General features: G+C 34.4%; 3 protein-coding genes, 1 long non-coding RNA gene and 1 pseudogene across 7 annotated transcripts in view; 1 reads left to right on the forward strand and 4 right to left on the reverse strand.

The window, feature by feature from the left end:
• Positions 1–2,989: 2,989 nt before the first annotated feature.
• On the reverse strand, positions 2,990–3,733 carry LOC111486883 (probable calcium-binding protein CML44). The gene has a single exon (XM_023134039.1). The coding sequence runs from the start codon at positions 3,550–3,552 to the stop codon at positions 3,070–3,072; it is 483 nt and encodes a 160-aa protein (XP_022989807.1). The 5' UTR covers positions 3,553–3,733; the 3' UTR covers positions 2,990–3,069.
• Positions 3,734–4,609: 876 nt separating this feature from the next.
• Positions 4,610–11,481, reverse strand: LOC111487149 (UDP-sugar pyrophosphorylase). Its single transcript, XM_023134411.1, has 17 exons — positions 11,144–11,481; positions 10,941–11,045; positions 10,325–10,441; positions 9,585–9,725; positions 9,381–9,477; positions 8,543–8,670; positions 8,389–8,460; positions 7,852–7,916; positions 7,428–7,488; positions 7,226–7,343; positions 6,798–6,922; positions 6,341–6,417; positions 6,111–6,216; positions 5,884–5,943; positions 5,535–5,615; positions 5,101–5,340; positions 4,610–4,963 (listed from the first exon to the last, which is right to left on the reverse strand). The coding sequence occupies exons 1-17, from the start codon at positions 11,258–11,260 to the stop codon at positions 4,829–4,831; spliced, it is 1,845 nt and encodes a 614-aa protein (XP_022990179.1). The 5' UTR covers positions 11,261–11,481; the 3' UTR covers positions 4,610–4,828.
• A 1,348-nt stretch (positions 11,482–12,829) lies between these two features.
• LOC111487668 lies at positions 12,830–16,261 on the reverse strand (annotated as a pseudogene).
• Positions 16,262–18,899: 2,638 nt separating this feature from the next.
• Positions 18,900–26,729, forward strand: LOC111487546. Its single transcript, XR_002719096.1, has 3 exons — positions 18,900–18,909; positions 26,267–26,276; positions 26,620–26,729. It is a non-coding gene; the product is annotated as an uncharacterized LOC111487546 (long non-coding RNA).
• Positions 22,115–27,533, reverse strand: part of LOC111487543 (histone-lysine N-methyltransferase ASHH2-like) — a 24,688-nt gene continuing 19,269 nt past the window's right edge. For all 4 annotated transcript variants that reach the window (XM_023134989.1, XM_023134990.1, XM_023134991.1 and 1 more), the window contains 3 exons: positions 26,736–26,815; positions 24,062–24,107; positions 22,115–23,664 (listed from right to left, as the gene is read on the reverse strand). In XM_023134989.1, the coding sequence (XP_022990757.1) occupies positions 22,408–23,664; positions 24,062–24,107; positions 26,736–26,815 (1,383 nt within the window). In that variant the 3' untranslated portion in view covers positions 22,115–22,407. The remainder of the gene's footprint in view (positions 23,665–24,061; positions 24,108–26,735; positions 26,816–27,533) is intronic.

Genomic DNA, 27,533 nt, shown 5'->3' on the forward strand with positions numbered 1-27,533 from the left:
AAAAAAAAAAAGAAGAAGAAGAAGAAGAAGCCACTGAATTCCCTCAAACAGGGGAGAACTAGGAGAGGAAAGTGAAGCAGCAATTCTCATTAAATCATTGCCGGATAGTTCTAGCGATGTGAAACCGGTCTTGAAGTATGGAAGCGATGCCCTCAATAACGACACTATTATTACATTTACCGATACTAGGAGAGGAAAGTTGGTTTGATATATGTAAGAGCACGTTAAACGTTATGATTCACATTTACCGATGAATGAACTATTGAGCTATGATTTGATCGAAAAAGCATGTTTACAAATGAATGAACTATTGAGCTATGGTTTGATCGAAATTGAGACCATGTTTTTAGTATGATACAAAGCATGTTATGAGAAGCCGATTATAAATGTTTGAGCATAAAATGAGTTGAGATAATACAAGTAGAATGCTATTATGCATGTTACTAAAAACGTATGCACTGTTTTATGAACTGAAATTCATGACTAGGTATCCATGTTTAAGATTATGTATATATATATATATATGATATATGATATCTTCATGATGTATGCGGTTATACGCAGACGATTAGGAGTTCGCCAACTAACCTCTAATTATGAACCTGACTTGATTGTCAGGGGTCATGATAACCATAGAACTAGTTTATGATATTTTATGATTTGTGCCTAGTGTGGAATATTAGAAAGTCTGTCAGTTAATTTTCTTTTAGTGAACTTGCCACGAACGATAGGGGTCCATAGTTGTACATTAGAGTTGGTTGAGCCTTAACATCCATGGACCCTATGAAATGTATACCGAGGTTGCGCCTCGAGGACTTAGAAATATGATGATGAGAGAGACTAGCAGAAACAACTAACTAGAAGACATAGATAACTCAAGAATATTCTGAGGGCTAGAGGTCCAGATGGACCAAGAACCAACAAAAATAGAAAGAGTAAACCTAGGGTGTAGCCTAAGAAGAGCCTATGTTTAGGAACGAATCCCCATATGAGAATAAGACACATAACAAGTTAACTAAGATATATTTGATAACGAACTAGGAACTACCAGCAAGCTGTTTACCAAGTATATTTTATATACTCATCCTTGCTACTTTGACTTTCTTTTAGATGAGGCATGATTGAGCAAACGCAGCAGAGGCACACAGAAGCTAGAGGCTATGAAATTTTGGGCTAGATCGGGGTCGTGTACCCCATTAATATGTTTTCCTTACGAAGCCTTAATGTTTTGTATTTCTGGATTTTTTCAAACTATTGGTGTCGTGTTTTTTTATGTGTGCGTCGTATGGGTCATCAGTTTGTGATGTATTTCAAAACGATGTCATACTAAATCTAACCTTTATTTATGTGCATGCATGTTTAGAAGTTTTAAATTTTTTCGTACTTTTTTACTTATTTCCACGTTAGTTAGTAACCGTCCATGGATCAAGTCCCTTGAAGAGTGGATCGTTACAAAGACAATAGAGACAATACTACTTAGAGATGTTAGACATGTTCCAAGGTTAAAAAGAAATTAGATTTTAATGGGAATGCCTTGATGGTCAAGGCTGTTCCTTCTCTGGCAGTAAAGGAGGCTTCAAAATAGATAAGGGAAGGAGGACTCCGTTCAAGGGAAAACAATAAGAATGGGTGTACCATCATTAAGAACATTTCTTTTCCAGCACACTATTGTGTAGCACAAAAGAATGAAGTTAATGAAATAGATTTTTCCCATAGAAGACTCTCACATCAGTGAAAAAAATGTCTACAAGAACTTGAGAAACAGGGGCTGGTTAAGTCTTAAGGCTCTAGGAGCCTTATAATTTCTGTGAACATTGTGTCTTTGGACAGTCTAAAGGCTCAAATTCTCAAATTTGTGTCCAGCAAAGGCACCTTCATGGAGAGGTTCAAGTTACTTTCTTTCTTTAATTGATTACTACTCTAGGCAGGTCTAGACATTCAAGCTTAAGACTAAAAATCAAACAATCAACAAATTTAGAACCTGGATGGAGGTTATTGAGAATCGAACTAATAGGAAGATTAATTCTTAAGAACCGAAAGGAATTAGAAATTTTGGGGCATCAATTTAATAGACTTAGTGTTGAGAATGGCTCTCGACTACTGATAGTTGAAAATGAGAGCGCTAGCCGCAGCGTATTCTACCGATTAGGCATGGTTGCGGCTACATCTTAGATGCATTTTTTTAATGTTTTTCAACTTCGGTGGGTTTTTGTCTTGATCTTAAACCTAAACAAGATATTAACATCCAAAAGATTAATAGCAACTTCAAGGACTAAACGAATCCGTTCAAGACTATGCACAAAACAGTTTCAAATGCAAAAAAAGAAAGAAAAAAAACACATTCTACAAATTAGATTAGGGTTCGATTGGATTTAGAGTAACTTTACCCAAGAAATCCTCGCGAAATAGTGTTGTTCGACCTCGAATAGGCTCCAATCCGTAGATCAAAGGTCCAAACGTCGTGGATATTGTTTTGTCGGAACAATACCTCGCCGGAAATGCAAGAGAGAATCGTATTGGTCAGATCTGGAAGGTAGCAAACGAGGTGGATGACGCGATAGTTGCTGCTCGAAGGGCGGCTGGGAGCGACGGCGCACAAACTGACAGCGAGGAGAAGGGAGACGGCGACGACTGCGGCATTGACCGAAGAAGAAGAAGAAGAATCGTGTGGCGCGAGCGTGGAGCTTACGGTTTTCTTATCCTCATTTTAAACCAACACCACCATTTCCAAACTCTCAACTCTAAATTCAAACTCAAATTTCTCTAAAATTACACACTAAACAACAATCCCAATGAGTTTGATTAAGTTAAATTAATTCCATAATCAAATAATTAGTAATTTCGTATCAAATTATACTTTAAAATTGATTACGTTAGTCATTACTTATAACGGTGGGACGTTATCATTGAGAGAAGAACTACTCAATGAATCAAGTAGGTGGAAATTGCACTATAAATTTCAACCGTGTTCATCCACATGTGACAGAAGGAAAAAAATTTCTTATGAAATAACTTGGACACGAAACACACCGCTTCTCAAACAAAGCAACATTACGAGCTAAAAGTGAATCAAGAACTTGTCAACGACATCATGTTCTTAAACTCCTCGAAATCGAGCATCCCATCCAAATTGGTATCATAAGCTCGGATCATACTTTTACAATCAATACCACTTCTGTTTACATCCCAAATCTCTAGTCTTGACAACACATGTTGGAGCTCCTCGCAAGAAATGAAGCCATCATCGTTCATATCGAACACTTTAAACGCCATATATACAATGTCGACATCATCCTCTCTTGCGTTGACATCGCTCACACCTCCCTTGCACTCGCCTTTGTTTTGCTTTGATATCGATTCATAAAAGAACAAGAACTCGTTGAAGTCGAGGCTTGGTTTCTCTAGAAATGAGTGCAAGTCCTCCATGGTTAGCTCGACGCCGATCGTGTCGAGGAGCCAGCTGAGCTCGTGTAGACAAATGAGGCCATCGCGGTTCTTGTCGAGCTTGTTGAAGATCCGGAGCAAGTCGTTGATGTTAATAATAGGAGACATGTTTTATGGTTGTTTGGGGTTAGAACAGCAGATTTTATAGAGAAGTTTGAAATAAAACCAAGGGAGGAAATGGATGGGCGTTGGCGCCAGGAAATTCTTAATTCTATTGAGAGTCAGTGGACAGAATATTGGGCATTGGATCCGAATTTATTCTTAATTTTCTCAAACGTCGTCCAACGTGGTGGCAGGGCTGGAAATTTTGGTTATGGCCTTGAACAACCTGCATTTGGTGCCTACCAAGAAATTGCCATTTTCATTCTCACAATTCAACTACTTTTCACTTCTCTCGAACCAACATCTTCTCGGAAGTTCGACTTTAGTTTTCATGGAGTATATTTTCTCTGGGGCCACCGTTCGTAGATGCCTTTGAACTTTCATTTCCACGCTTCTCCTCAAGATTTCTCCTCAAGATTTTTAAAACATAGAGATGTATTTCTACATCCTTATAAAAAAACGTCTCATTTTTCTCTCCAACCGATGTGGTATCTCACAATCCACCCCTATCTCCATCGGAGCCCAGCGTCCTCGCTGACACTCGTTCTCTTCTCCAATCAATACAGGATCTCACAATTCACTCTCCTTTGGGGCCCGACATCCTCGCTAACACTTGTTCCTCTCTAATCAATATGGAATATCACAATCCACCCTCTTTGAGTCCCAGCGTCCTCCTTGGCATAATCAATATGGAATATCACAATCCACCCTCTTTGAGTCCCAGCGTCCTCCTTGGCATATTGTTTAATGTTTGGCTCTAATACCATTTGTAACAGTCCAAGCCCACCGCTAACAGATATTGTCCTCTTTAGGCTTTCCCTTTCGAGTTTCCCCTTATTGTCCTCTTTAGGCTTTCCCTTTCGAGTTTACCCTCAAAGTTTTTAAAACGGTGTCTGTTAAGGAGAAATTTTCGCACTCTTATAAAGAATTTTTTGCTTCCTCAAACTAACCAACGTGGGATCTCACACATAGTGCGGTGAAAATATTCTCAAGGCGGCTAGAATGAAGTGTCAAATTGGAAAAAATGGGCACCACTTTCTAGAAATGAAAGGTCCAAGGCAAGAGAAGCATCATAGGAATTTCATTCATCATCTCAAAATATTATTACACAACAAAATTATTCAAGGTGAACTTGGAATACATATTTATTATAGAACAAAAATGTTACAAAATTTATTTTCCTAGGGGAAGGAAAAAACTTATTTTGCAGAGAAAAATGGTTCAACAAACCCCACGAATTCATCAACTTCACCTTCAAAGCATTTCCAGCTGAAGTTGAGGGCTAATTTCTTTCTTCCTGCTCGATTTTGTTGATTCTGAACCCTCTTATTCTTATTTCCTCTGGCACTGAAGTGTCTTTATAATCCACGGGTTCAAGAGCCCAACCCTTGTTTTGCACTGAACCACTCACTTTTACCTGCCAAAACGAGTACCCAATGGCTCATGTTTTAAGATTGTAGGCGCCAGAGAAAAATTTTATACATGGGGCAGATCTTAGGATAAATTTGTGACGACTTAAAACGTCGAATTTAATAAAAACCGAAGTCGGCATACCTCAGCATCTTCAACTGCATTCACAATAAGAGTTCCATCCAAGGAGAGGTCTTGAAGATAAACATTACGTCCCTTGATGACCATAGTAGAACGCTGAGAAATGGAGCATTTTCCACTAACTTTGCTTTTTATATCTGAAAAGGTCAATGCCCATTTCGGTTTCCATGTGATGCGAGGCCAGACTTCAACCTCTTGTCCATTGAATGCCTGTTGGACTGGATCGGCTACTTGAACTCCTGCCTGGCAAGATGTAATAGGCCAAATTCTCGAAGTTAAAACGAGTAAATTTTCTGATTTTACAGACTGGACTTCATTTTATAGACCGTCATTATGGCCCGCCTTCTATAGACTCAAAAGCTTATTACTTACGAACAAAAAATTCAAACTCTTCACAGAGTTTCTCATTTTGGATAGAGAGAGTTGTCATATGATACCTTTCTGAGAACAAGAGAATTTGCACGATATATGGCCATCTCGCCCGAAGTGGCACTGTGATATGGGTTTCCCTTCGGTACCTAAACAAAATAAAGTCCATAATTCTGAGTGGTAAGAACGCCAAACACGAAAAAGATATCAAGATATTCAAAGTTCAAAATAATGGGGGGAAAATAATCTGGACTCGAAAAGAAGATATAGATAAGAAAGAATATCTTGAGATTGCAAAATCAAGAAGAAAAATGAGAGGGGGAAAACACATCTAGAGCTGTTATAAATGTTTTAACGATATCTAAAATTTTAGAACAATTTGTTTGATGTAAATTAGACTATGAGTTTCAATTTTACCTTAGCAGCATCTTCGGGGTTATTCTTCACCGGTGCATAAGCAAGCCAGGTATCCATCACCTGAAAAAGAGGAACATAGAAAGTTTAGATACAAAAATAAGAATTTAATGAGGATTATAAGACAGTTCTACCAGACTCAAAAAAATAAAAATAAAAGAATCAGATAGTTGCTTTTTAGCTTTTTTGAAAATCGGCATAACTTCCCAGCCTAGGAGAAGAAAAGTTACCGTAAATCCAACCCTAGCTGAGGGAGGTAATGTTTTCGGATAATCTTGCATCATACATTCCAATCTGGTTGAAGACTTGAAAGAAGTCTTGCTAGCATCTTTATATCTGCAAAATTGTTTAAGATGAAGGAATTTCTTAGAAGCTACCAGAGTGTTCAGTTTTCAGTTTCACACCAAAAGAAATACAAACTCTACATCAGAACTCCAAAAAATAAGGGCAAGAAAAATACTTGGGATTGACAAACTCCTTTATGGCACCTCCAGTTTTGCTCAGCTCATCAATATAGGGCCCAAGTTCTAAAATTAGCTGCAAAAAATATTTTGAAGTGCAATCAAGCATAAGACCAGAGAATAACCAATCCACCAAATAACAAGAGAACATAAAACCCACAGAACAAGATCTCCTCGCATTTCTAATCATGTGACAGACATGTTGAAAGCATTTTTGATAGATAGTACTAAGAGTCAAAGCAGTTGAGAGAGAAGTACAATCCAGGAAAAGTCAACAAGTTACCTGTCTCTCCCAACTTCCAGCCAACCACCTAACGACTACTTCGCCCCTTACATTTACCCATGTACTTTCTAGATTCCCACCAACTAAGTTATTTACAATAACTGTTCATATTTACACCTCACTACTTACATGTTAAGGGAAGAAGAAATGCTGGGTATTTGAGAGAAGATTACTTGGTTTATATTTCCTGGAAAAGGAGAGAAGCCAGTCTCATTGTTGACATCGCCATCAGGAAATCCAGTTGCTCTAAGCAGTGGGTCAAGCTGATTATATTCCACATTGATTACCATAGACCTCCCTGATAAATAACAAAAATACAGCTTCATATGGGATTTTTTTTTGAAGTCAAGGCCGTAAAAGTTGAGATTCCTCGTTATCTCATAGTTACACTAACAGCAGCTTAAAACTGTGATTATCCACATTAGACAAAAATTTACAGATTTAAGGTCCACCAGTAAGTAAGAGAAAAATATCGGCATGGATTCCTATTTTTACATGTAGCCTGACATTAAACAATAAATATTTTAAAATATGCAGAGGAATAGTAGTTTCCTATTTCTAAGCATGAGGAATTGAAATTAATTAGGCTTGTTGGTAGTACCATCAGCATGAGTAAGACGAGTAATTCCACCAATGGCTTCTTTTGCTTTGCGTGGAACAGCAAGAGAATTAACATGATAATCTCTTGTAGCACTAACACCCAAAGAAGCTGGAATTGCCTGCATGATGCAAGTAAAAGGGAATGAATTATAATAGGTACAAGTTCAAAGATATCCAAAAGACTTGGATGGTCAAGGAAAAACCTTGAATAGAAGCCCATTTGTATCTTGGAAAAAGAGAACCCATCTTAAACCAGCATCGAGCCTAAGGAAATCAATCCAGCAATAAAACAATGCAATGTACAAGAAGGGTTAATAAAAGAAAATGTCATCCAACATGAATCAATCCTAAAAGAAAATACTTCATCAACTGTTAACGTAAGAAACATAATATAATTTGTGTTACAGAACTTGATGCCCTAATAGGCTCAAATTCAAAAACAAAATTCTTCACAATATAAAGCATACCAATCAGTCCAAAGTTTTTCTTTTTAATTGGAACCCATCAGCCTAAAAGATTCTAGCTTAATGGCACATGAAATGACCATTAATAATACTAAGAACAAAGGTCCAAAGTACAGTTGAGTGCAAGGTCATGAGAAGTATAAGTTAAGACCATGTGACTTACCAATTTTTGAGAAGGCCACTAGAGTAGAGAAGTGCATGAACATCCCCATGGCCATGAGGCTTGGTCTATGAAATGAGAAAGGTTTAAGAGTGAACATATATTATATTATTTATAATAAAAAGGCTTGATGCGTAAGTAAAATGGCAATAAAACATTGTCCGTATGGGTGTAACTTTCTATGTTGAGTATTTACCCCACGATATAATTAAAACCTAAATGTTCCGACCCAAATTAAAAAGTCATCAAATATTATCATAAGGCACCTCACATCTTATCTCACCCCCAATAAAAAAGAAAGAGAGAGAGAAAAAACTCACTTGATAAAGTATTATTATAAGATACTTTAAAGTTTAAATATCATGTCACAATTTCATTCTCCAATTTCAACAACAATATTGCGAACGAAGTTGGTCGAAAATGTTAAAACATTGGGGATAAAATTGGAAAAACAGTATATACTTCAAGGATGAAATGATATATTTAGCATAAGCTCCCTAGACGGAAAAGAGAGGCAAGGAAGAGAAAGAGCATGCATACCTGAATCCTATACTTGTTATGTGGATCAACGGCAAGCCTGGCATCATTATCATCCAAACAGGCAACTTTTTCCTAAGATAAAAAAAATAGTTCAGAGTTTTATGTTATTTTAGAACTGAAATGAACTACTCTAATGAACCATACAAAATCTTACCTGTTTTAAAAGTTTAACTTGTGTGGGTTTCATTCCAAAATAAGAATTTGATTCCAACAGCTCTAATGTACGTGTATGAGTATCATCTGATGTCATTATAACAAAAGGAATCTCTGCTTGACTTTCACCTACAAAGTTAAAAAGAAAAGGACATTGTCACTTCCCATGCACGAAAAAAATGCCAACTGGCTGCTTCAGTGAGACAACAAATTCATGGTAAATCTATCAAAGCTGCAATATTCTGAATTCTGACAAGCTTCCTAAACCAAATTAACTAAAGAGACTAAAATTGATAAGGCATATGAATATCCCTAGTCCAGGGTTCAAACAGTAAACATACCCAAGCCTTCTAAACATTCAGTTCCAAGTAGCAAGAACCACCATCGAAGTCAAAATGACAATATTGTCCCGAAAAAATATATTGTGGGATTATCTTTTACTTAATTTTTTTTTCACGTGACTATCAACACCTTGCATGCATTTTTCAAATATGATTGTTCATAGACTTCCAATTCTCTCTGTATTGTGCTTAAGATCCAGAGTGTTGTTTTTCCACTAATTAATATAATTGCTCTATTTTAGGGGCCACTTTCCAGTTCTACTTGAGCCACAGCATCAAGCTCAATATGGATGGCCGCTGTTCAGAAATGAGGTTGGGATCTGAGAACAAGACTTGATAATGATATCATCCTATTCATAATGGCTTTCAAATATGTTAACACGTTGCATGGTAATAAGTTCCCCAGGGACTGAAGACTTAAGAATCTGTTCATAAACAAAAAATTTCAAGATAAAACTTTACCAATATCGATATGGCCATATATTACTAAGGACAAACCTGCAAGTTTATTGCTAGCTTCTTGAAGAGCCAAAACGTATTCAATGTAACTCTGTAAGAAACATGTTCCTGTAGTAGTTTCTGCTGGAAGAGCCACCTGAAAGATGAGTGTAATTGTTAAAATATTATAGCAAGGGAAATATAAAAAAATATACGTGACAAATTGTTAGCTGTAAAACTTCCAAGTGAGGCTAGATGAATCACCTTAATTCCATTATATCCTAGCCGCTCCCCAAGCCCACCAGCAACAAGAACGAATGCAGCCTTCCGGACCTCCTTTACACCTCTTTCCTCAAAGCTGATAAAGCTATCATCACCGAAAGTCAAGACTTCACCAGTAGGAACCTACAGAGCCGTCACCCAGGGATCAACCAAAATTATTTCATTGACTACATTACAATACGAAACGCATCACTTGAAGGATGATGAAAGTTGAGGATATCTTTCCATAAGAAAGAAAAAATTACTATACAGTAACTTAGGATGCTGCACTTCAGTTACTATTAAATAATTGATCTTTTATACGTAAACTAATGAAGAACATTATATATAATGTGTTTCCTAGTGTTCAATAAATCATTTAAATGCACACCTCAAAGTGATCTATATTCTCTATGACACTGTTCTAATGCTAGCAAGTATCATGGAGGAATTTTTTTATAATTCTCTTACTTTCGTGAGCTCTGGTCTTGTTCATTTCATTTTCTAAGTGAAATTAGTTCCTCAACCCAGAAAAAGCGTACAATAGATAGAGATTCTATTGTTGCAGTACAATTTAAATCTTAATATCCATCTCTCATCACCTCCTAATAAAAATAAGAAAATTTTCCGGCTAAACCAACAACTTCCACAATGTGCTAATTACATAACATCCATTACCAAATTGCAGCAGTATGGAGAGACAATTTTTCAACAACGGTACGAGGTACGAGTTTTTTACTTACGGAGGGAATGAAGCCATCAAATGGGTTCTTTCCTGCTTTAGAATCCGCTAAGAGTCCTCTGGCAGTCTTGATATAGGAGGCCAAACCCCCAGGATAGCTAGAATTAAGCCGAGCAACCTGCAATGGAATTTCCAATTAAAGGGCATAATGGGCTGTCTTTTATCATACCATCGGAGTAGCAGTAGCACAAAGATGAGAAAATAAAAGCAAATTTTGAAACACGGACGTAATTTGCAAAAAGTAAATTTCAAAGAAATTGAAGACATCTTTCAGGTTAAAAGGCTCGAGAATCTCCTTATATACATTTCAATTACTCCCTTTAGCAAATCAACAACGATTTGTTTCCTTCACCCAAAAGCAACGAGAAATTTCTGTTCATATTCACTGTTTCTCGTTTTCCTTTTTCTGAAGAATTCACGGCTGGATCAATATAACATTTTATCCAAACCCAACTAGAAACAAGCTTTTCAGATCTTAATAAACAGTTCATTCAGATTTAGAGGCATTGTCCATTAATCCAAATAAAATTCCACAACCGTACATCAGGTTTTCATAAATAAAGCACGACAAGTTATAAAAAAGAAGAAAAAAAATCAAAAGTAAAAAAAAAAAAGACCTGGTCGAAGAAAGCCTTCTTTTCGTTATCATCAACGCCAGGCTCGGGCCAGTGCTCAAAAAGATGAGTCTGTCCCATTTCCAACAATATCTTCACCAAATCAACCTGTATTCCATCACCACCAAACAAAATTACACCAAAATCCAAACCACTCATTACAATAACAAAATCCAACATCAACACAAAAAAACGTCGTATTATACCTGTTCAGCCGACAAAAGGTGAAGATTCTTCTTCAGATTCGGAACAGTGGAAGCGAAATCGGCATTGATACCAAGCTGAGAAAGCTTAAGAGCAGTGGAATCGACAGAGGATGCCATCGGTACACTCCGATGAACAGAGAATGGAAGGTGAGAATTGAGATTGAAGCGATTTGAATCAAGCAGAATGAGGAGAGAATTGAAGAGATACGGTAGCGAATTACATAAATAGAAAAGAAACAGAAGAGATGGTGAGGCTTTGTGGATCTGGAAATTCTGCTCCGGTCGCGGTGAGCGGACGCTACGCTACTTTTCGGTTGTCAATCGGTCAGTTGTTTAATGGGTCCCTGGCTTGGATCCTCGCTGGCAACGTCAAAATAATTAATAAATAATTTGTTTTTTTTTTTAAATATATTTATTAGTAATATTTTCATTTTTCAGTTATAAAAGTTAAAAAGGAAAAATAAATTATTCGATAAAAGTTGAAACTGACAGTACCTTTTTTCTATTTAAAAATAAAAATGTATAAAGTTAAAGGCAAAATCCTTTGTAGATGCCGGAATATTCTTTTTACCGTTTTTTCATTTTTTATTTTTACCTTCCGTAAATTAATAAAAATATTTCTAACCTTCCAACTTTATTTCAAAAATATTTTTAATTATAAAAAATATATTTACTATTAGTAAAATTATTAATATTTTATTTCTAAAATATTTAAAATATTCTAAAACTTTTCTTAGTTTTATTAATACCTTGAATTTTTAATTTACTCTATTTTAAAATTATTTCAACACCGTTAATATAGGGAAGAAACTATTAATACGAAAAAAAATCAAAAAACAATATTAATTTAAAAAATTAAAAATTAAAGGTATATAATGCTACTATTAAACCGTATTAATGGTAAAAATAAGAATATTTATGATTTTTTTAAAAGGTCAAGACGTATTAATGAAATTTTTTGAAATATTTTAAGATATTTTATATTTTCATAATATATTTAAATTTTATATAAATTTAAGTTTAGATTAATTTACAAATTACCATTATTTATAAAGGGTAATAAATTGCAAAAAAAATATTATATTTTATAACACATTAAAAGCAATAGGATTGATTATTAAAGTCAAAAAACCATTAAAGCCCAACATCCTCATGCTATGAAGATCAAACTTTAGTCTATGTGCTGACTGGGACACTGACATTTCAACTTAATTATGTAACATTTTTGTTAGGTTTATTCCAGCTGTCCTTTTCTTGTCTGCCTAGTTCCACCTTCCTTCCTAAATATACTTATTTTAATTCTTATTTTTTGTATTTTAAAATTTTATTTTATTTTATTTTAATTAATTGAGTTATGCTTATATTGAAATTATGGATGTCTACATATATATTTTATACCTCACTAGTTATTGTTTAATTATTTTGATTCTTACACTTTTTAGATTTGTTCTATAATGTCTTAGGACGAAAGAAAAATGCTTCTTGGGAACTTGTTCATGTCGCATATTGGTCCCGGGATGGAGCCGTATGAGACGAGATTGTCACGTACAGTTCTTTTGAGAAGGGTGTGATATCACCAGGTATCAAGCGCAACGAACAATCCACAGAACTGTACTTCATCGTACGGGGGCAAAGAGAACTTAGATCTTTCTACTTTCAAATGCTCAAATTTGTACGCGTTTTTTGGATGAATTTTAAAAATATATTCACATTTTCAGGGATGTTTTGTACAAAGAAACATTACAAGCAAAACTGCTCTGCTCTTATTAGCCAATGCTTGGCTATGCAGAGCACTGAACTCATGTTTCACTCTTATGAACCCTTTTGTAGGGAGAAAATGGAAGGAAAAAGAACTTAAAAAAAAGCCTAAAATGGAGGGAGGAGGGTACCCCATAAACATCCTCCCATAAACAACCAAAGAATATACAAAAAAGCCACACGACTTGAACGCACTCGTCAAGCTAGTCGAACCCTGATGAACGGCTCCACCGTCCTTGCAAATAGTCCTCCATTGAGATACTCTGCTCAATGCTGCTCAGGGAGACTGAGTCGTCATCGACGTCGAGCAATGCAACGTTGAGATGTGATTGAATATCGGATCGAGGACATACTTCATCATCTAGAGCGTTGCAATCCTCTACAGCATTGATCTGTTGCCTTGCCCACTTGGTTACGTCTTTGTCGCCTTGGAGAAGTTTTAGAACCTGAAATTTCAAGACGTGAGAACGAATCGACCACCTGTTTCTCAGATTTGGGCAAGAATTTAGTATCATCTATGAACAATGAGAGATTTGACTTACATGGCTCATTGGAGGCCTAGCTCGTGGAGCACGTCTGATACAAAGGTTAGCTGCTAAAACGACACGCTCCATCTCGTCCTTGTTGTAGTTACTTCCCAAGTTAGGATCGAGTAACCGAGACACCTTCCCGTCGATTAAAATTGGCCTTGCCTGGATGATAACATTTCATTTCAGAATGAAATACATTACTAATTCAGAAACAAAACCGAATCCTACAAGTTCTCGAACGACATACCCACATGACTAGGCTTTCTTGTCCTTTCGGATACTCGGTACTAATCGGTTTTCTCCCGGAAAGAAGTTCAAGGAGTACCACGCCATAAGCATAGACATCAATCTTGTCACTTACCTTACCATACATGAAATACTCCGGAGCCAGATAACTGCAACAAACGACATTAACAACATTGTCGAAAACTATAGCAAACCGAAACATTTCATATGGCTTAGAGATACAAACCCGAACGTTCCTGCAACATCAGTACAGGTTACATGCGATGATTTTGATGCTCGTTTCGCCAGCCCGAAATCTGATAACTGAAGAAAGAAAGAGTACCATGAGGATCTAGAAACTTAGTACATATAGAACCATGTCTACTAGAAAATAGATGCATCTGTTTGTAGCACCTGCGGTTCGAAATTGTCAGATAACAAAACATTCGACGATTTAACATCCCTATGGATCACGTGCTGAGAATCACTGTGAAGGTGATCCAATGCCTCGGCTACACCGACGGCTACGTTATACCTTTCGCTCCAGCCAAATGCATTTGAACTCTTTCCATTCCCTGGTTTATGATGATCAATGAACTTCAAATTCAAGGAAATTTGATATTTGTTGCAACAAAAAAGCACAATTAGAGGTTGCTAATACCATGAAGGATATCTTCAAGGCATCCTCTGGACAGGAAATCATAAACCAACAGGAATTTACTATCTTCAAAGCAAAATCCCAAGAGAGAAATGATATTCTTGTGGCTTAAGGACGTAATGATCTCGATTTCCACAGCGAACTCGTTCAAAACGTCTTCCGATGGCTTCAAGATCTTGACAGCAACCTCGTTGTCGTCGGGAAGACGACCTATAAAAACTTGGCTGCTTCCTCCTTTCCCTATCAAGTTTTCTGAAAAAAGAGGCAGTACATTCACAACAAGACTAAATTTACAGAACTTGAAGCATAAGTCATGGAAGAAACAAGACATACGAGGTAAGAAATTTGACGTTGCTGTAACGAGTTCTTGATAACTAAACAATCTACACGACGACGAGTATTTATCATGAAAACCTTCCAATTCTTTCGGTATGGAACAGGGGTTGGGGGAGAGCGAAGAAGCCACCAGTTCAGAACCGACCAGAACCATAGCTTGACCAGATGTATTAGAATTGCAATCCAAAGCAGCAGGGTCTGAAGCAGACCGGTTAGGCAATCTCATTGCCCATTGAACTGCAGAGATTTGCTTGGCCAAGGCTTTGTCGGACGAAGCTCGTCGACCGGATTGATCAGCATGGCGAAGAAGAGGCCAACCGGGTTGTACTTCAGGCAATTCCTTGATCAACTTAGTAATTGAACTCGAAGCTACCTCAACGTTTTGAACAGGAACAATGGCTAAAGATTCATCAAGTTCATCTCCATCACCAGAAGATATCACTGCAGATTGTACCAAAGAACTCGACTCCGATCCACAAATGAGCAGTTCGGTTTATAAGAACTATCCATTACGCCTTTTGCAAATCCCTGATCCGAATCCTTACCAATTCCCAGATCACTTTCAACTTTATTTCCTATTAGATTTGCAGAAATCAAATTCAACTGAACCACAAAAACACTTCAAATGAAGCACACACAATGAAAATAACACAAACCTTGGCAGTCCCCTGTAGCCACTGCAGCTCGTTCAAATGTCACTTTCCCATTATGAACAGCGAGTACCCAACAATCTTTGGGCAATTTTTTAGCGCAGTACTTGGCAACAGAACTCGATGAACGGATTTTATGGTGTTTTCGAGCAGTCCCAACAATTAAATTAGATGCAAAATACGATTTTGCTTCACGAACTAAGATTTTTCTAGCCGATGCTCCCCTGCAGATTTTGAGCTTCAAATCCACCTGCAACATTCGGGCCAAAATCATCTAGTTTACAAGAATTCTCGATATTCATTACACAGATTAACAGATTTCAATCTTCATCCAGAAACAAAAACGATCAAAACGAAGAAATCGGAAGAAGATTAACCTGTTTCAAGTTACAGAAACCTTCATAAACAGCAAGAACAGAGTCGAACGTTTTCACAAGAGAAAGAAGCGAAGATTTCCCATCACGATTAACGATTTCTACAGAACCCATTTCACTAAATCAGTCAATTTCACTAAAACATTGAACAAATCTCCGAAATCGCACAAAACCACATAAAAAATTAAAACCTAAAACACAAAAATCAACTCACCATCGCTGCCAAGAACATGAAGAGCGATCACAAGGTCACCCGGTTGAGCGACCTTAACCAAAGCCCAAGTTAGCAGCTCTCTACTATGGGAGTCTAATTTCATGCCCACAAGCACAGAACGGCCGGAATCAACTTGCAGTGGCTCGCCGGCGACCCCATTTTGGAGCAATCTCATCTTGTGGGTCGAAATCAAGCCACGATTCTGTAAATTTGTGGGTCAAGTTCCGTCGTGCTCGTGTATTCGCCGGTGGGTTAGGATCATTTGGTGTTGATTTTAATTTATATGATCAAAAGCATCGGGAAAGAAAGCGGGAGAGAGACAGGTTCGGAGTACAGCGTGCGTTCGTTTGTTCGCTTTTCAAGTTCGCAAACCAGCCGGGAAAGTGACTTAAAAAAACAAATTAAATAATAAATTTAAAAGTTCGAATGCAAGTGAGAAATATTCCGCTGCATCCGCTCCCATTTTAATAAAAGTTTAGCTAATTAAAAAAAAATGTGATTTATTTATATAATTTTAGTCTTGGATAATTAATAATAATAATTTTTATGCAAAAATTATATTTTAATTTGGTAATTAGTTTTCAACCCTATCAACTTTTTGTTTTTATAGTTATTAACAATTATGTTTATATTTTTTTTTAGTATAATAATTTAACGGGTCAAAATAGAAATAAATGCGTAGAATTTGAAAAAAAATTAAATATTTTTTATTACATAATTTCCATAAATACAAGAATTTTGAGTATGTCTCATAATTATGGAAATTTGACAACCATTCTCGTATGTGATCGAGAAAAGAGTAGCTATGCTACCATAATAAATAAATACTGATGTTTAAATAATTTTTTAAATAATTTAAAAAGGTCAATTTTTAATTAAAAATAATATTTTATGTCGGTTGAATTATTTTAACCAACTGCTTTATATTGAAATAAATACATATTTAAACGATAAATTATACATATTTTTGTATATAATAATGTTCTTAATTGATAAGATTTTTTAATTGTAAAAACTTAAAAATAAATAAATAAATAACGACCGCCGTCATAATTTTGCTTCCAAAAGCAATCAAACAAACAATTATTTTTTCGGATTAATGAGTAATAATTTTGTTTAAAAGTATTTTAAATATAAAAAAATGTTTAAAAATTTTGTAATATTTTAGTATTTGAGTAATAATTTAATTTTTGTAAAGAAATATTAAGGTAATATTTAATAACCATTTTTTTGTTTTTTAGAAATTACGTTTGATTTTTCATAATTTTTTAACAAAATATTCAAATTTTAAAAATAATTAAATTTGCAAATTGGTTTTAATTTTGTCATTTTTTAAAAAAAATTAAAGCCACCCGCCGTATGTTTTAAATCTTAATCAAAGCACGTCCTAATCACTATGTTAATTAAACAATAATACAAAGAATAAATTCCCAATTCCAATCACTTAATTAACAAACATCTGGTCATTAAAATGACGTAATTGCTTTTAATTATTCTAATATTTATTATATCAATAATTGATTAATATATATATATATATATATATATATATATATATATATATATATATATATGACATGGTCTTTTTAGGGGGAGAAAAACGTGGAATTAAATTAATTGTGTCAATTTTCCATTTTTTATTTTTAAGAATTTAAATATCATTAAACTCCCACATTTTCATACTTATTTTATCTTTTAATTATGAATTTTGAGAAAATAACTAATTTTAATTTTAATCTAAAAAATAATTATTTTAGTCATTATCATTATTTTAACATTTAAACGTTTTGCTATCTCTCTTAACAATTTTAACTTTGAATTCATAGGTACGGGTATTTAAAAGACCTCGTGACATAAAGAACTCGATCAATCCAAGCTACAGCGAAGATTGAATTATGTTAAACAAATTAAAATTTTAGAAGTTTAATTCATAAATTTTTTATAATATATTGAAATTAAATTAAATTCTTAATGGAATGTTTGAAAAATAAATAAATATGCGTTTTTATATTAATATTTGATTTTATTAAATAAATTGAATAAATATTCTAAACAACTAATCAATTCAGACATACATTTTATAAATTTTATAATATAATTGATGTAAAATTATTATTTAATAAAAATGGTTCGAATTAAATAAATTTATAATTTAAATAATTAAGAAACATTTTTACGTGGACTAAAATGACTAAAATGAAATAATTACACAAATGGAAGGATTAAAAGTGAAATAGTTTTCTTAAAAAATAAATTAAAATTAATTTAATAAAAATATCATATTTATAAAATTTAAAAATTTTGAATAATATTTTAAACTTTAAAATTAATATTCTTAAAATTTTCATTAATTTTCTTAATTTTAAAAAAATAAAAAATAAAAAATCAAATTTTTGTGTGGCGCCAAAGGCAGGGACAGCGGCGTATGGGAGTTGGCGCGAAATCCGATTAATTAATTCCGTGACGTCGGTGAAACTACCCCTCCGTAACGGTGCCACGCTGGCGTCCTCGAAAACAATCCTCACGTGACCTCCGTACACGTGGCGTGTTCCACGCGTTGTGGGCCCTTTTCTTTTATGCCTCCGGCTACGCTGTATCACGTGCACCTCAAGCTGCCGCCCACGTGCATCACTTTCCCAAGTAATTTTTTTTTTCTCGAGCCACACTACAAATATAGTAAACACTTCTTCAAGCAACTTGAATTTTAATATATCTTTAATTTTTAATGTAAATTTAATTTTAAACTTTGTGAATTTTCAAAATTATAAATTAACTTTGTATCTAACTTTTCGAAATTATAAATTTACTCTTTAATTAGATACAAAATTTAAATTTATATATAATAGATAAATCATATAAACATTAATAAATTGTTACACGTATTGTCATAATCACATTTTCTTGGGTCGTTCCCAAATGACACTCACTCTTAACCCGGTACATTTTAAGGTATTTCGAGTCTATTAAACGTAGATATAGTTTTACCGAAACGTCATACAGTTAGAAAATAACGATAGCATAGTACAGCTTGAAGAGTTGACATGCAACGTACACGTGATTACGGACAGTATGTTCTAGACAAACATGATTGTGATACATAGTAGTGTCATCGTTAAATTAAAGTATCTCGTGACTTAGACGTATTTATTTTTTTAGGAAAGGTGATTTTTAAAAATATAATAATTAATAAAGGAAGGAAGAACTTGAGAGGCATGAAATTGGATAGGATAAAAAAAAATGTGGATAGATTAAAATGAAAAATAGGGCATATGAAATTAAATGGATGGGTGTCGGTGGAAAAAAGTACGTGGGTTTCACGTGCACAGAGGTATCAAATACAAATATCCTGCCTACCCATTTAATTTTGTTTTTTTTTTAATAATAATAATAATATCTTTTAAACATATATATTTTGGGTTTATTTCATTTATTTTAATTCTATACTACTTTTATTTTAGAATACATATAAGATTATTTAGACGATGAAGACTGTTACTTTTTTAAAAAAGTTGACGTAATATTTTGAATAAAATTATCTTTAATTTTTAAAAAAAATTTCTTCGAGCAGAAAAGTCAAATTTTGTTGTAGGTCGGTTGGATTTTATGTGTCGAAGGACTCTAGACCATTGAGAAAAGAAATCAAAGACAACTATTATATGACACAATGGGTTAATGTAAATTATTATTAACAAAAAAAATCTAACTATTTATTATGAATTACTTAATTAAGGAATTTAAAATAATATTTATCAAAAAAAAAAAGGAAAAATCAAAGAGTTGACTATTTTGTTTAAAAGTAGTGAATGTAATTATTACAATTCATGTTTGACTTTATTTTATAATTAAAAAAAAGAAGAAAAAGGAAAAAAAAAAAAAAAAAAAAAAAAAAAAAAAAAAAAAAAAAAAAAAAAAAAAAAAAAAAAAAAAAAAAAAAAAAAAAAAAAAAAAAAAAAAAAAAAAAAAAAAAAAAAAAAAAAAAAAAAAAAAAAAAAAAAAAAAAAAAAAAAAAAAAAAAAAAAAAAAAAGAAGTAACACTCCTAACATTTCTCTACAGCCAAAAGAATCGTTTTCTGTCGGTTGCCATTAATGTTCGTGTAATAATTAAAATAAATTACTTTAAATATATATAAAAATAAATAAATAATATAGTCAATAACTCGAGCCTTTTAAAATAAAAATAATAAATAAAATAAAATAAAATAATAATAATGTGAGCCGTTGGATTGGATAATGATGCAACAAAATCTAACTCAATATTTGTGGAAGATCTAATGATCCTGTGATCCGGTTCATGATCAACGGCTCAGATCTCGCTATCCATAATAATTGTTACAGATCTTTTATAGATCTAATGATGGTTAGGGAACATATAACCAAATTTCATTGTGTTTATAACTATTTTCTTTAATTTATTTTTTAGGACTTTTGTTCTTATGGTTTGATATTAACGAAGATAAAACTTCGTTAAAGTTAAATTACACATTTAGTCACTTCATTTTAGATTGAATTAACCAATCAACTTGTATTTCTATCGAACATTTATTTTGGATTTCATTAATTTTCGAAACAAAAAAGTTTCGACATATTTCATTTTTTTATGGGAACAAATTCTTCTGCTTCTGGTCCTAAAGTTTTCTAGCTTGAAAACATGATGAACTCTTGTCAATACGACTAAGTAACCTATTTTGAAAGCGAAATTTAAATAAGATGTCTAAACATTTTCACGTGGAAAGAAGGATGCAACATCAAAATCCAAAAAGACAGATGAGCTACACACAAACCAATAAAATGAAGGAAGGAAGGGAAATGAGTATGTAATTTACGAAACCTGGTGGCAGTTAACTCAAATGATTCTTGCTTTGCTTCCTTCATTAACCTCCTAATAGCTTAAACAACAACAAACCCGAACTTTCTCAATCATAATATCAACTAACCCTTCTTTTTAAGATCTTTTAACCAACTGAAAATGAAACTAAACTTGATCTTTGTAGCTTTTGTGTATATATCTAACTCTATAATTCTATAGTTTGATAAAGAGTTCGATAATCTGCAATACACGAGATCGATCGAGGCCCTTGAATTCCTAAAATACACAACAATATCAGAGTAACAAACAGTCTAATGACTTTTCAAATCAAAGGGTAATATTAAAGAAATGTACCTATTCTAAGAACGAAGTGAATTCCAACATTCCATTCCTAGATAACTTATAGATCTTCTCTACCGAGTTGGTCTCTACTCACAAATATATACTCTTGGAAACGCTCGATCCCCTTACCCATTAACATCACTTAATGATTCGCCAGCCATTAAAAATGTAAACACATCTTCTCTTATTATTCTTCCTGCTAGTCCAAGCTAAATGAGCAATATGGCAATTATCAAAGCAATTCAACAAAGGATATCAATTCCATAGTCAAATTTGAAAATGGAAGATTTGCACGAAATAGGAAATAACAGAATATTAATAGCCATTAAATGATGAGCTGAATGAATAAATTTCAGTAAATAACCAGATATCAGAAAGAAAGTGTGCCAAATGATTATATAGTTACTATGCATAATATTTTCCCAGCTTTGCGCGTCAAATTTAGAACACGATCACAAGTACAGGATACCATATATGTAAGAGGTCAAGATCAGGAGAGAGCAAATAACGATCAATCCAACAAAAGGAACGCAAAAAGAACAGAATGGAAAAAGACAGTCACCAGAATTCTGACTAAAAACTGAATCTTTTAGAACTTGAATTTGCAAGACCCATTTATTGGTGTATTAAAACGAATGAAGGTCTATCTAATGCCAAGAGCCTCCTATCTAGAGTCATTCATACAGCTTGACAATCATCTTAGAAAATATAATCCAACATTATTTGCTATTGAACATAACAAGGGTACCTGTGATGAGTTCATGCTGCAGACCATTTTTCATCAGTAATGCAAAATTGCCGTCATGAATGGTGATTAGAGAACTCCATTTAGCGACATGTTCCAATCACACCCTTAATAAGTACAGCTTATAATAGTAAAATAAGCAACTACAAAGAACTTCTAATAAATCATATCCGATGATACAAATAGAGGGTAAAAACAAAAGCAACTTTCCTTCATATAGATGCTTACTTTCACCTGACATGGTCCACGTAATTTGCAGGATAGGCGAGACAGCTTGAAGGGTAAATGAAAAGGAAATGTTTCGAATCTCCCATAATCATAAGCAAACGACATCAAGAATCAATGAAAATTTTATTTTCCCAAGATCATTAAACATTGCGTCTCAATTTAATTTTTGTGAGAAAATGATATACAAATAAGAATGCTACCTCTTTGAGGTGCTGATTGATGGATAAAGATCCAAAACCTAATATGCTGATGGCAGCAAAGATCAACCTCATGCATAGCACTACTAATTCTGGAGCAACAGCACTACCATACTGAGGTTTCCAACTTAAGTAAGAAAAAGAACTGAGAGTACATTGGGTTCTATTGAAATTTCAGTAGATCACGAGTTTCCTAAGACTTAACGCTGATTTTGGTTTTGCACATGCTGATGAGAATCGTCATTAGCTTTATCCACTCTAACGCTTGGTTCATCCGAGCAATATGGATTTATCCCTTCGTTTGGTATATTTTCATCACCCGTAATGCTTGCTCCACCCCTGAAGTTTCCCTGGTATCCCCATTGATTCCTTCTCTGTGACCAATGGGGGCCAAACTGTGTATTACGCCACTTTTGCTGCCTAAAGTACCTTCTTCCTAAATCACACTCCAGATCCTTAGCCTGTTTTAGTATCTGTTGGTTGTTTGATAGAATGCACAAATCCTGCTGGTATGTAGTACTTGTACAAGGAGTGCCTTCTAAGAAAGAAGTTCGAGAATCGTGGCTGTTCACCTGCCCTTCTTGAGAACATTGTCTATCGGCAATACCACAGGCAGACATTAGTGGGCCTCTCGTACCCCGGGGATATGGCGGCAAGGGCGGAAAAGGATGAAAGGGCACACCAGGAGCAACATCCCAACACTCCAGATTCTCTGCACAGGATGTTCCACATTGCTGAACAATAGAAAACGGAATTCCATAGGACACAGGCAAGCGAGAAATATATCTTTCCTGTGGATGCCCAACCGTGGAAAAAGCACAACTCAAATTGCCAATACTCTGTCGAGGAGGATCTAAAACTGTTGAAAAAGGACTTGAGGAAGCCACAGGGAGATTGAAGGGAGATGAAAATCCAGGAGGAATATCTTCAGGGATGTTTTGCACTGCACTATCTGCCCTAATATTTTCGTCTTGGCGACAACATACTTCCACAGAATCAGAGAGGGAGGAGTCCTTATCTTCACTGTTTACCTTGTCTATCAACATTGGTGCCACTCCAACACTATCTATTTGGCTGGAATCAAATTGCTGCACCAATGTTGATTCAAGCTTCTGCTCCTTGAATCTCAGATCTGTGTCTGCAGGCAGATCCCATCGACTCCTACGCTTACGAACTTTTTGTCCATCCAATAAGTGACCAGCTGTAGAAGCCACAGAACAGACCTCTGCAGGATGAGCATCTGGAAGAGATGCTGGAATTGACGACTGCTTAACACAGTCAATGGCATCTGTGGGTCTAGAATCCTGATCAAGCCGGTAACTGTGAGATGCTGTAAACCTACTGCAGTTTGAACCCCTGTAAGCTTCCAATCTCCCGTCCTCCCTCTCAGAGTAACCAAATTTTCTATTATGTCTGGGGAACCATCTGTCTCGAAAACTTCGGGCAATTTGATGTACCTGTAGGTCCACACTTAACTCATCAAAACTGGACTTTAAAAGCTTTTGGCCATAGATAAAGGCCTGGATCATGAATTATATTTGATATTTGTATAAAGAAAATTATTGGTGTTTCTTTAGAAAATTGTTTAGATGCGGCATACACTTAATAAAAATTATCATTACTGATCTTTGTGTACATTAGAGATTTATGGTAATTACCTTTTTCTTGATACATTGCAATAGCAACTGTGAACTGTGAGTGTGTAAATTTTGCATAGATCTTTCATTTGAAAATAATTTTTTTATTATCGTACTTGTGAATTTCTTATACTCTACTCTTAGCAATATTGCTCTTTAAGAAAGTTCAAATGTCTGGAATAGATCAATCAATACTGTAATAATTTGTAACTGATACCTGTTTGTCGTCATGCTCTGTGAGTGACAGTAAAGACACCCTCAAACTGCATAAACGTAATTGTGTAAGGACCAATAAAATACAGCGCATGCGGAAAATATCTACAAATTATTACTCACTGCAGAAGAAGATGATTAGCTAAAGATACAGATACACAAGTCAAATCCTTTGATGAAAGTTTGTTCTTCTCTTTTGGAAGTATACATTCAAAAGAAAAGAGCAAACACATCTATGATGCATGAACTGGCAAAGCATGTTCTTTTTTTGGAATTTGTACTCAATAGTTAAAAACTACTTGCAACTCGAACTACTTGCAACATTTGATGTCAAGTACTTTGAGCAACTTGGCTTCGCACACTTCAGTCCCTATCAGTTATGATAATTTCATTTTAATCTGTTTAAATTTATTTTGTACAAGTTCCTCAATGGTCCGAAATATCGCCTTTGTATGGCCTACCTAACTAAAGGTGCTAGAACTTCACTTTACTTTAGAAGGACTCTTGGAGGGTGGGTGGTTTGACAATGATAAATAATACAAAGTTTCAGAAAATAAATATATATTTTGCTACATCCAAGTATGCATAAGTTGAACCACCAAGGTGATCGAGGCAAAGAAAATCCCTTTTTATTCTTCTCCTTGTGGCCGATGTCCTAAGCAAACATCTGGACTGCTCAGATAAAAGCAAAATTCTGCAAGGCTTCACACAGGGGCAGTAAAAAATTGAACTCTCAACTATCTCATGTTTGTGTCAAACGTCCCTGTCCTAAATGAGACGGAAAAATGTTTAAGCCATGAGAAATGTATCAAAAAGAAGAAAAGAAAATCTAAGGGCCCGGGGAGGAATTCTCCAACCAAAAACAGCTACTTACAATTACAATCTTGAACAATCATGGAGAGGGGGTTGCTATTGAATATCCTATAACTATTGACACCAGAAAGAAGCAGTGAGCTATACATTATCCACAAAAATTGTATGCGTTTAAATTGGCTTCTGGAGGTTAATTTGGGTAAAACAACCATAAATGACATCAATACAAGCTGGGATCTTGTAGAAGCTAAAGCTGTTTTGTTCAAACGCAAGTTGGAAGAACGGCCTACAAACTGTCTATGGTCACTTTCGTGGAAAATCCTAATAAAATCACATGTTGGAACTCAGCTAACATTGAACTAAAAAATTGAAAACCAAAAGAAATTCTTCATGCCTAAAGCAGGCAAAACAACCATTGCTAATTTAGTTCTTGCTAGCCTCCTATTTATTACATGTCTTGGTTTAACTCCCAACAAAAATTGCAAATATCCAGAAAATAGTTCGGGAGACTTGCGTTGGGAAGGAGGGGTTGGTGATAGCTGCAACCATCTAATCAACTAGACGCCAGAAGGTGGTTAACCTGTGGACGGATGGGGTTTGGAGATAAGGGAAGATAAAGACGAAACATAACTATTTTGTCAAAGTGGCTGCAGAGATATCTTCTTGAAAAAAGATAGCCTTTGACACAATATCATAGACAATACATATGGTGATTTATCCGCGACAAATATTAAAGCAACTAAACTTTTAGGTGATACTATTGGAATTTTACTCCAGAATAAAAATGTTGGTTCACGAGACTGTTTCCAAGACTGTACTGAGTTACAGAGACAAAAATATAAATCCGAAGATATATGATTGTCAATAAAGAAATAATTGCTTCTTTTAAGTTCAGAAGAAACATTCAAAATGCAGAGATGTAAGGAAAGTCACCATTCTCTTAACAGTTTAAAACTAACTGTGGCCATTAAAGAGGGAAGCCAAGAGGATCTGGATTTTGGAAGCTTCAAGGACTTCTTCAAGCAACATTGCTAGTCTACAATTCATTGTTTCATCCTAGAAAACCAGCTTACCCACTAAGATTAGTAATAAATCTGGAATCAGAAGTTTCGAAGAACATCAACCTCTTCATTTGTCTCAATGCTAAGGAGGAATTCACTCAAATAAAAGGTTGAGAAAACGTCACCCCAATATCCAAAATTTTCCTACCTGGTGCATTTTGTGCAAAAAAGATAATGTAACGTTGGATCATATCTTCTTCAATAGTAAGTTGTCTCTAGTGGTGGCATTTATTGCCCAAATTCTTTGATATTCGCAGTAGTTGTCTTTCTAGAATGATTAAAGAAAAGCCGCAGATCAAGTTTTACGTGCTAAATATCTTTTAACAAGAAAAAAGAGAATTTTGGGTACTAACGCTATAAATGCTTTTCCTTGAGAAATTTGGTTCGAAAGGAATAGAATGTTCCAACAACTATTTGGAGAGAGCGAATAGTTTAGCTTCAATATAAAGTTCTTGTGGTATACTTTTTTGTAACTATCCTCTTAGCTGTTGGAGACAATTGGAGTGGTTTTATATGATTGCCTAGGTAATAAATGGGAATTTCTTATCATCTCTTTTGTATTCTTTCATTTTTTAGTGTAAGTTGTTTCTCATCTTAAAAAGAAAACATCCGATAATATCTCCATGATGAATTTTCTAGATTTAAAACTTCAAAAGGAAAAAGAATAAATAATTTTACACCATGTAAGGCACCATCAAGAAGAAACTGAAAACTTCGATAGCATATCTCAACAAATTTAAATTACCACATAGTTCAACATTACATGCAAGGAAATGACTGGAAGTAAGCATGACAATCTCTAACCTTTCCATTCCAGGGCAAGGAGGACCTCCATTAATAAGCTCTGATGTGAGTATCTCTCTCATCACCAAGTATTCTAAGACCTGCAGAAGAGTTCGATTATTAACCCCTAGCATCTAGATATTGCAAGAAGTGCATTTTAAAATCCAAGAATAGATTTAAAATTCCTCATCTTGTTCAGAACGAAGTTCTGAAATGAATCTCATTAATTTTTTGTGTTTGGATACTGGAAAAGAAAGGAAAATACAGAGTTTACTAATGTAGGCTATAAATTTGATTTATTAATATAAAATTAAAATAAAGGTAATTGAACTCCAAACTTCATGAAATCTTGCAAGTCCGGAAAAGATTTAGCATAAAAACATGATTTGAAATCTATTCTCTTTCATGTGACACCCACTGAATTCATTTGAAATCATTCAAATTCCTTAGGCAACAAAATAGACCAAGATTGTTTCATCAGACATTTATTAAATTTTGGAGACTCAAGATTTTCACATTATTTTGCCTCTTTTAAAATGAAAACCAAATTCCATTATTTTTTAAACAATGAGATGAAAAGGAACAAAAATGTTCAAAGTATACAAACTCCAATAAGGAACCAAACATGTTAAGCAAGGGATATAAAGGCACCCCAAATAAAATTTCATTATTCTAAATGGAAGTGCGAAAACAAGCGTAAAAGAGGAGACAAAGAAGGGACGAGAAAGATCAGTCCGAAGCAAGAAGCAAATATCACAAAGGCTCTAATCATTAATAATGAACATTAACAAGCATTAAAAAAAAAAAAAAAAAAAAAAA

Source organism: Cucurbita maxima, unplaced genomic scaffold, assembly GCF_002738345.1.
Source record: "Cucurbita maxima cultivar Rimu unplaced genomic scaffold, Cmax_1.0 Cma_Scf00012, whole genome shotgun sequence".
Lineage (NCBI taxonomy): Eukaryota > Viridiplantae > Streptophyta > Magnoliopsida > Cucurbitales > Cucurbitaceae > Cucurbita > Cucurbita maxima.

Excerpts from the sequence above, each read along its gene's own strand:
- LOC111486883 (XM_023134039.1), bottom strand. The coding sequence starts at position 3,552 with ATGTCTCCTATTATTAACATCAACGACTTGCTCCGGATCTTCAACAAG.
- LOC111487149 (XM_023134411.1), bottom strand. The coding sequence starts at position 11,260 with ATGGCATCCTCTGTCGATTCCACTGCTCTTAAGCTTTCTCAGCTTGGT. Across the intron at positions 9,478-9,584 it reads TAGGATATAATGGAATTAAG|GTGGCTCTTCCAGCAGAAAC; the intron begins GTGATTCATCTA and ends CTCATCTTTCAG. Across the intron at positions 8,671-9,380 it reads AGCTAGCAATAAACTTGCAG|GTGAAAGTCAAGCAGAGATT; the intron begins GTTTGTCCTTAG and ends TTAACTTTGTAG.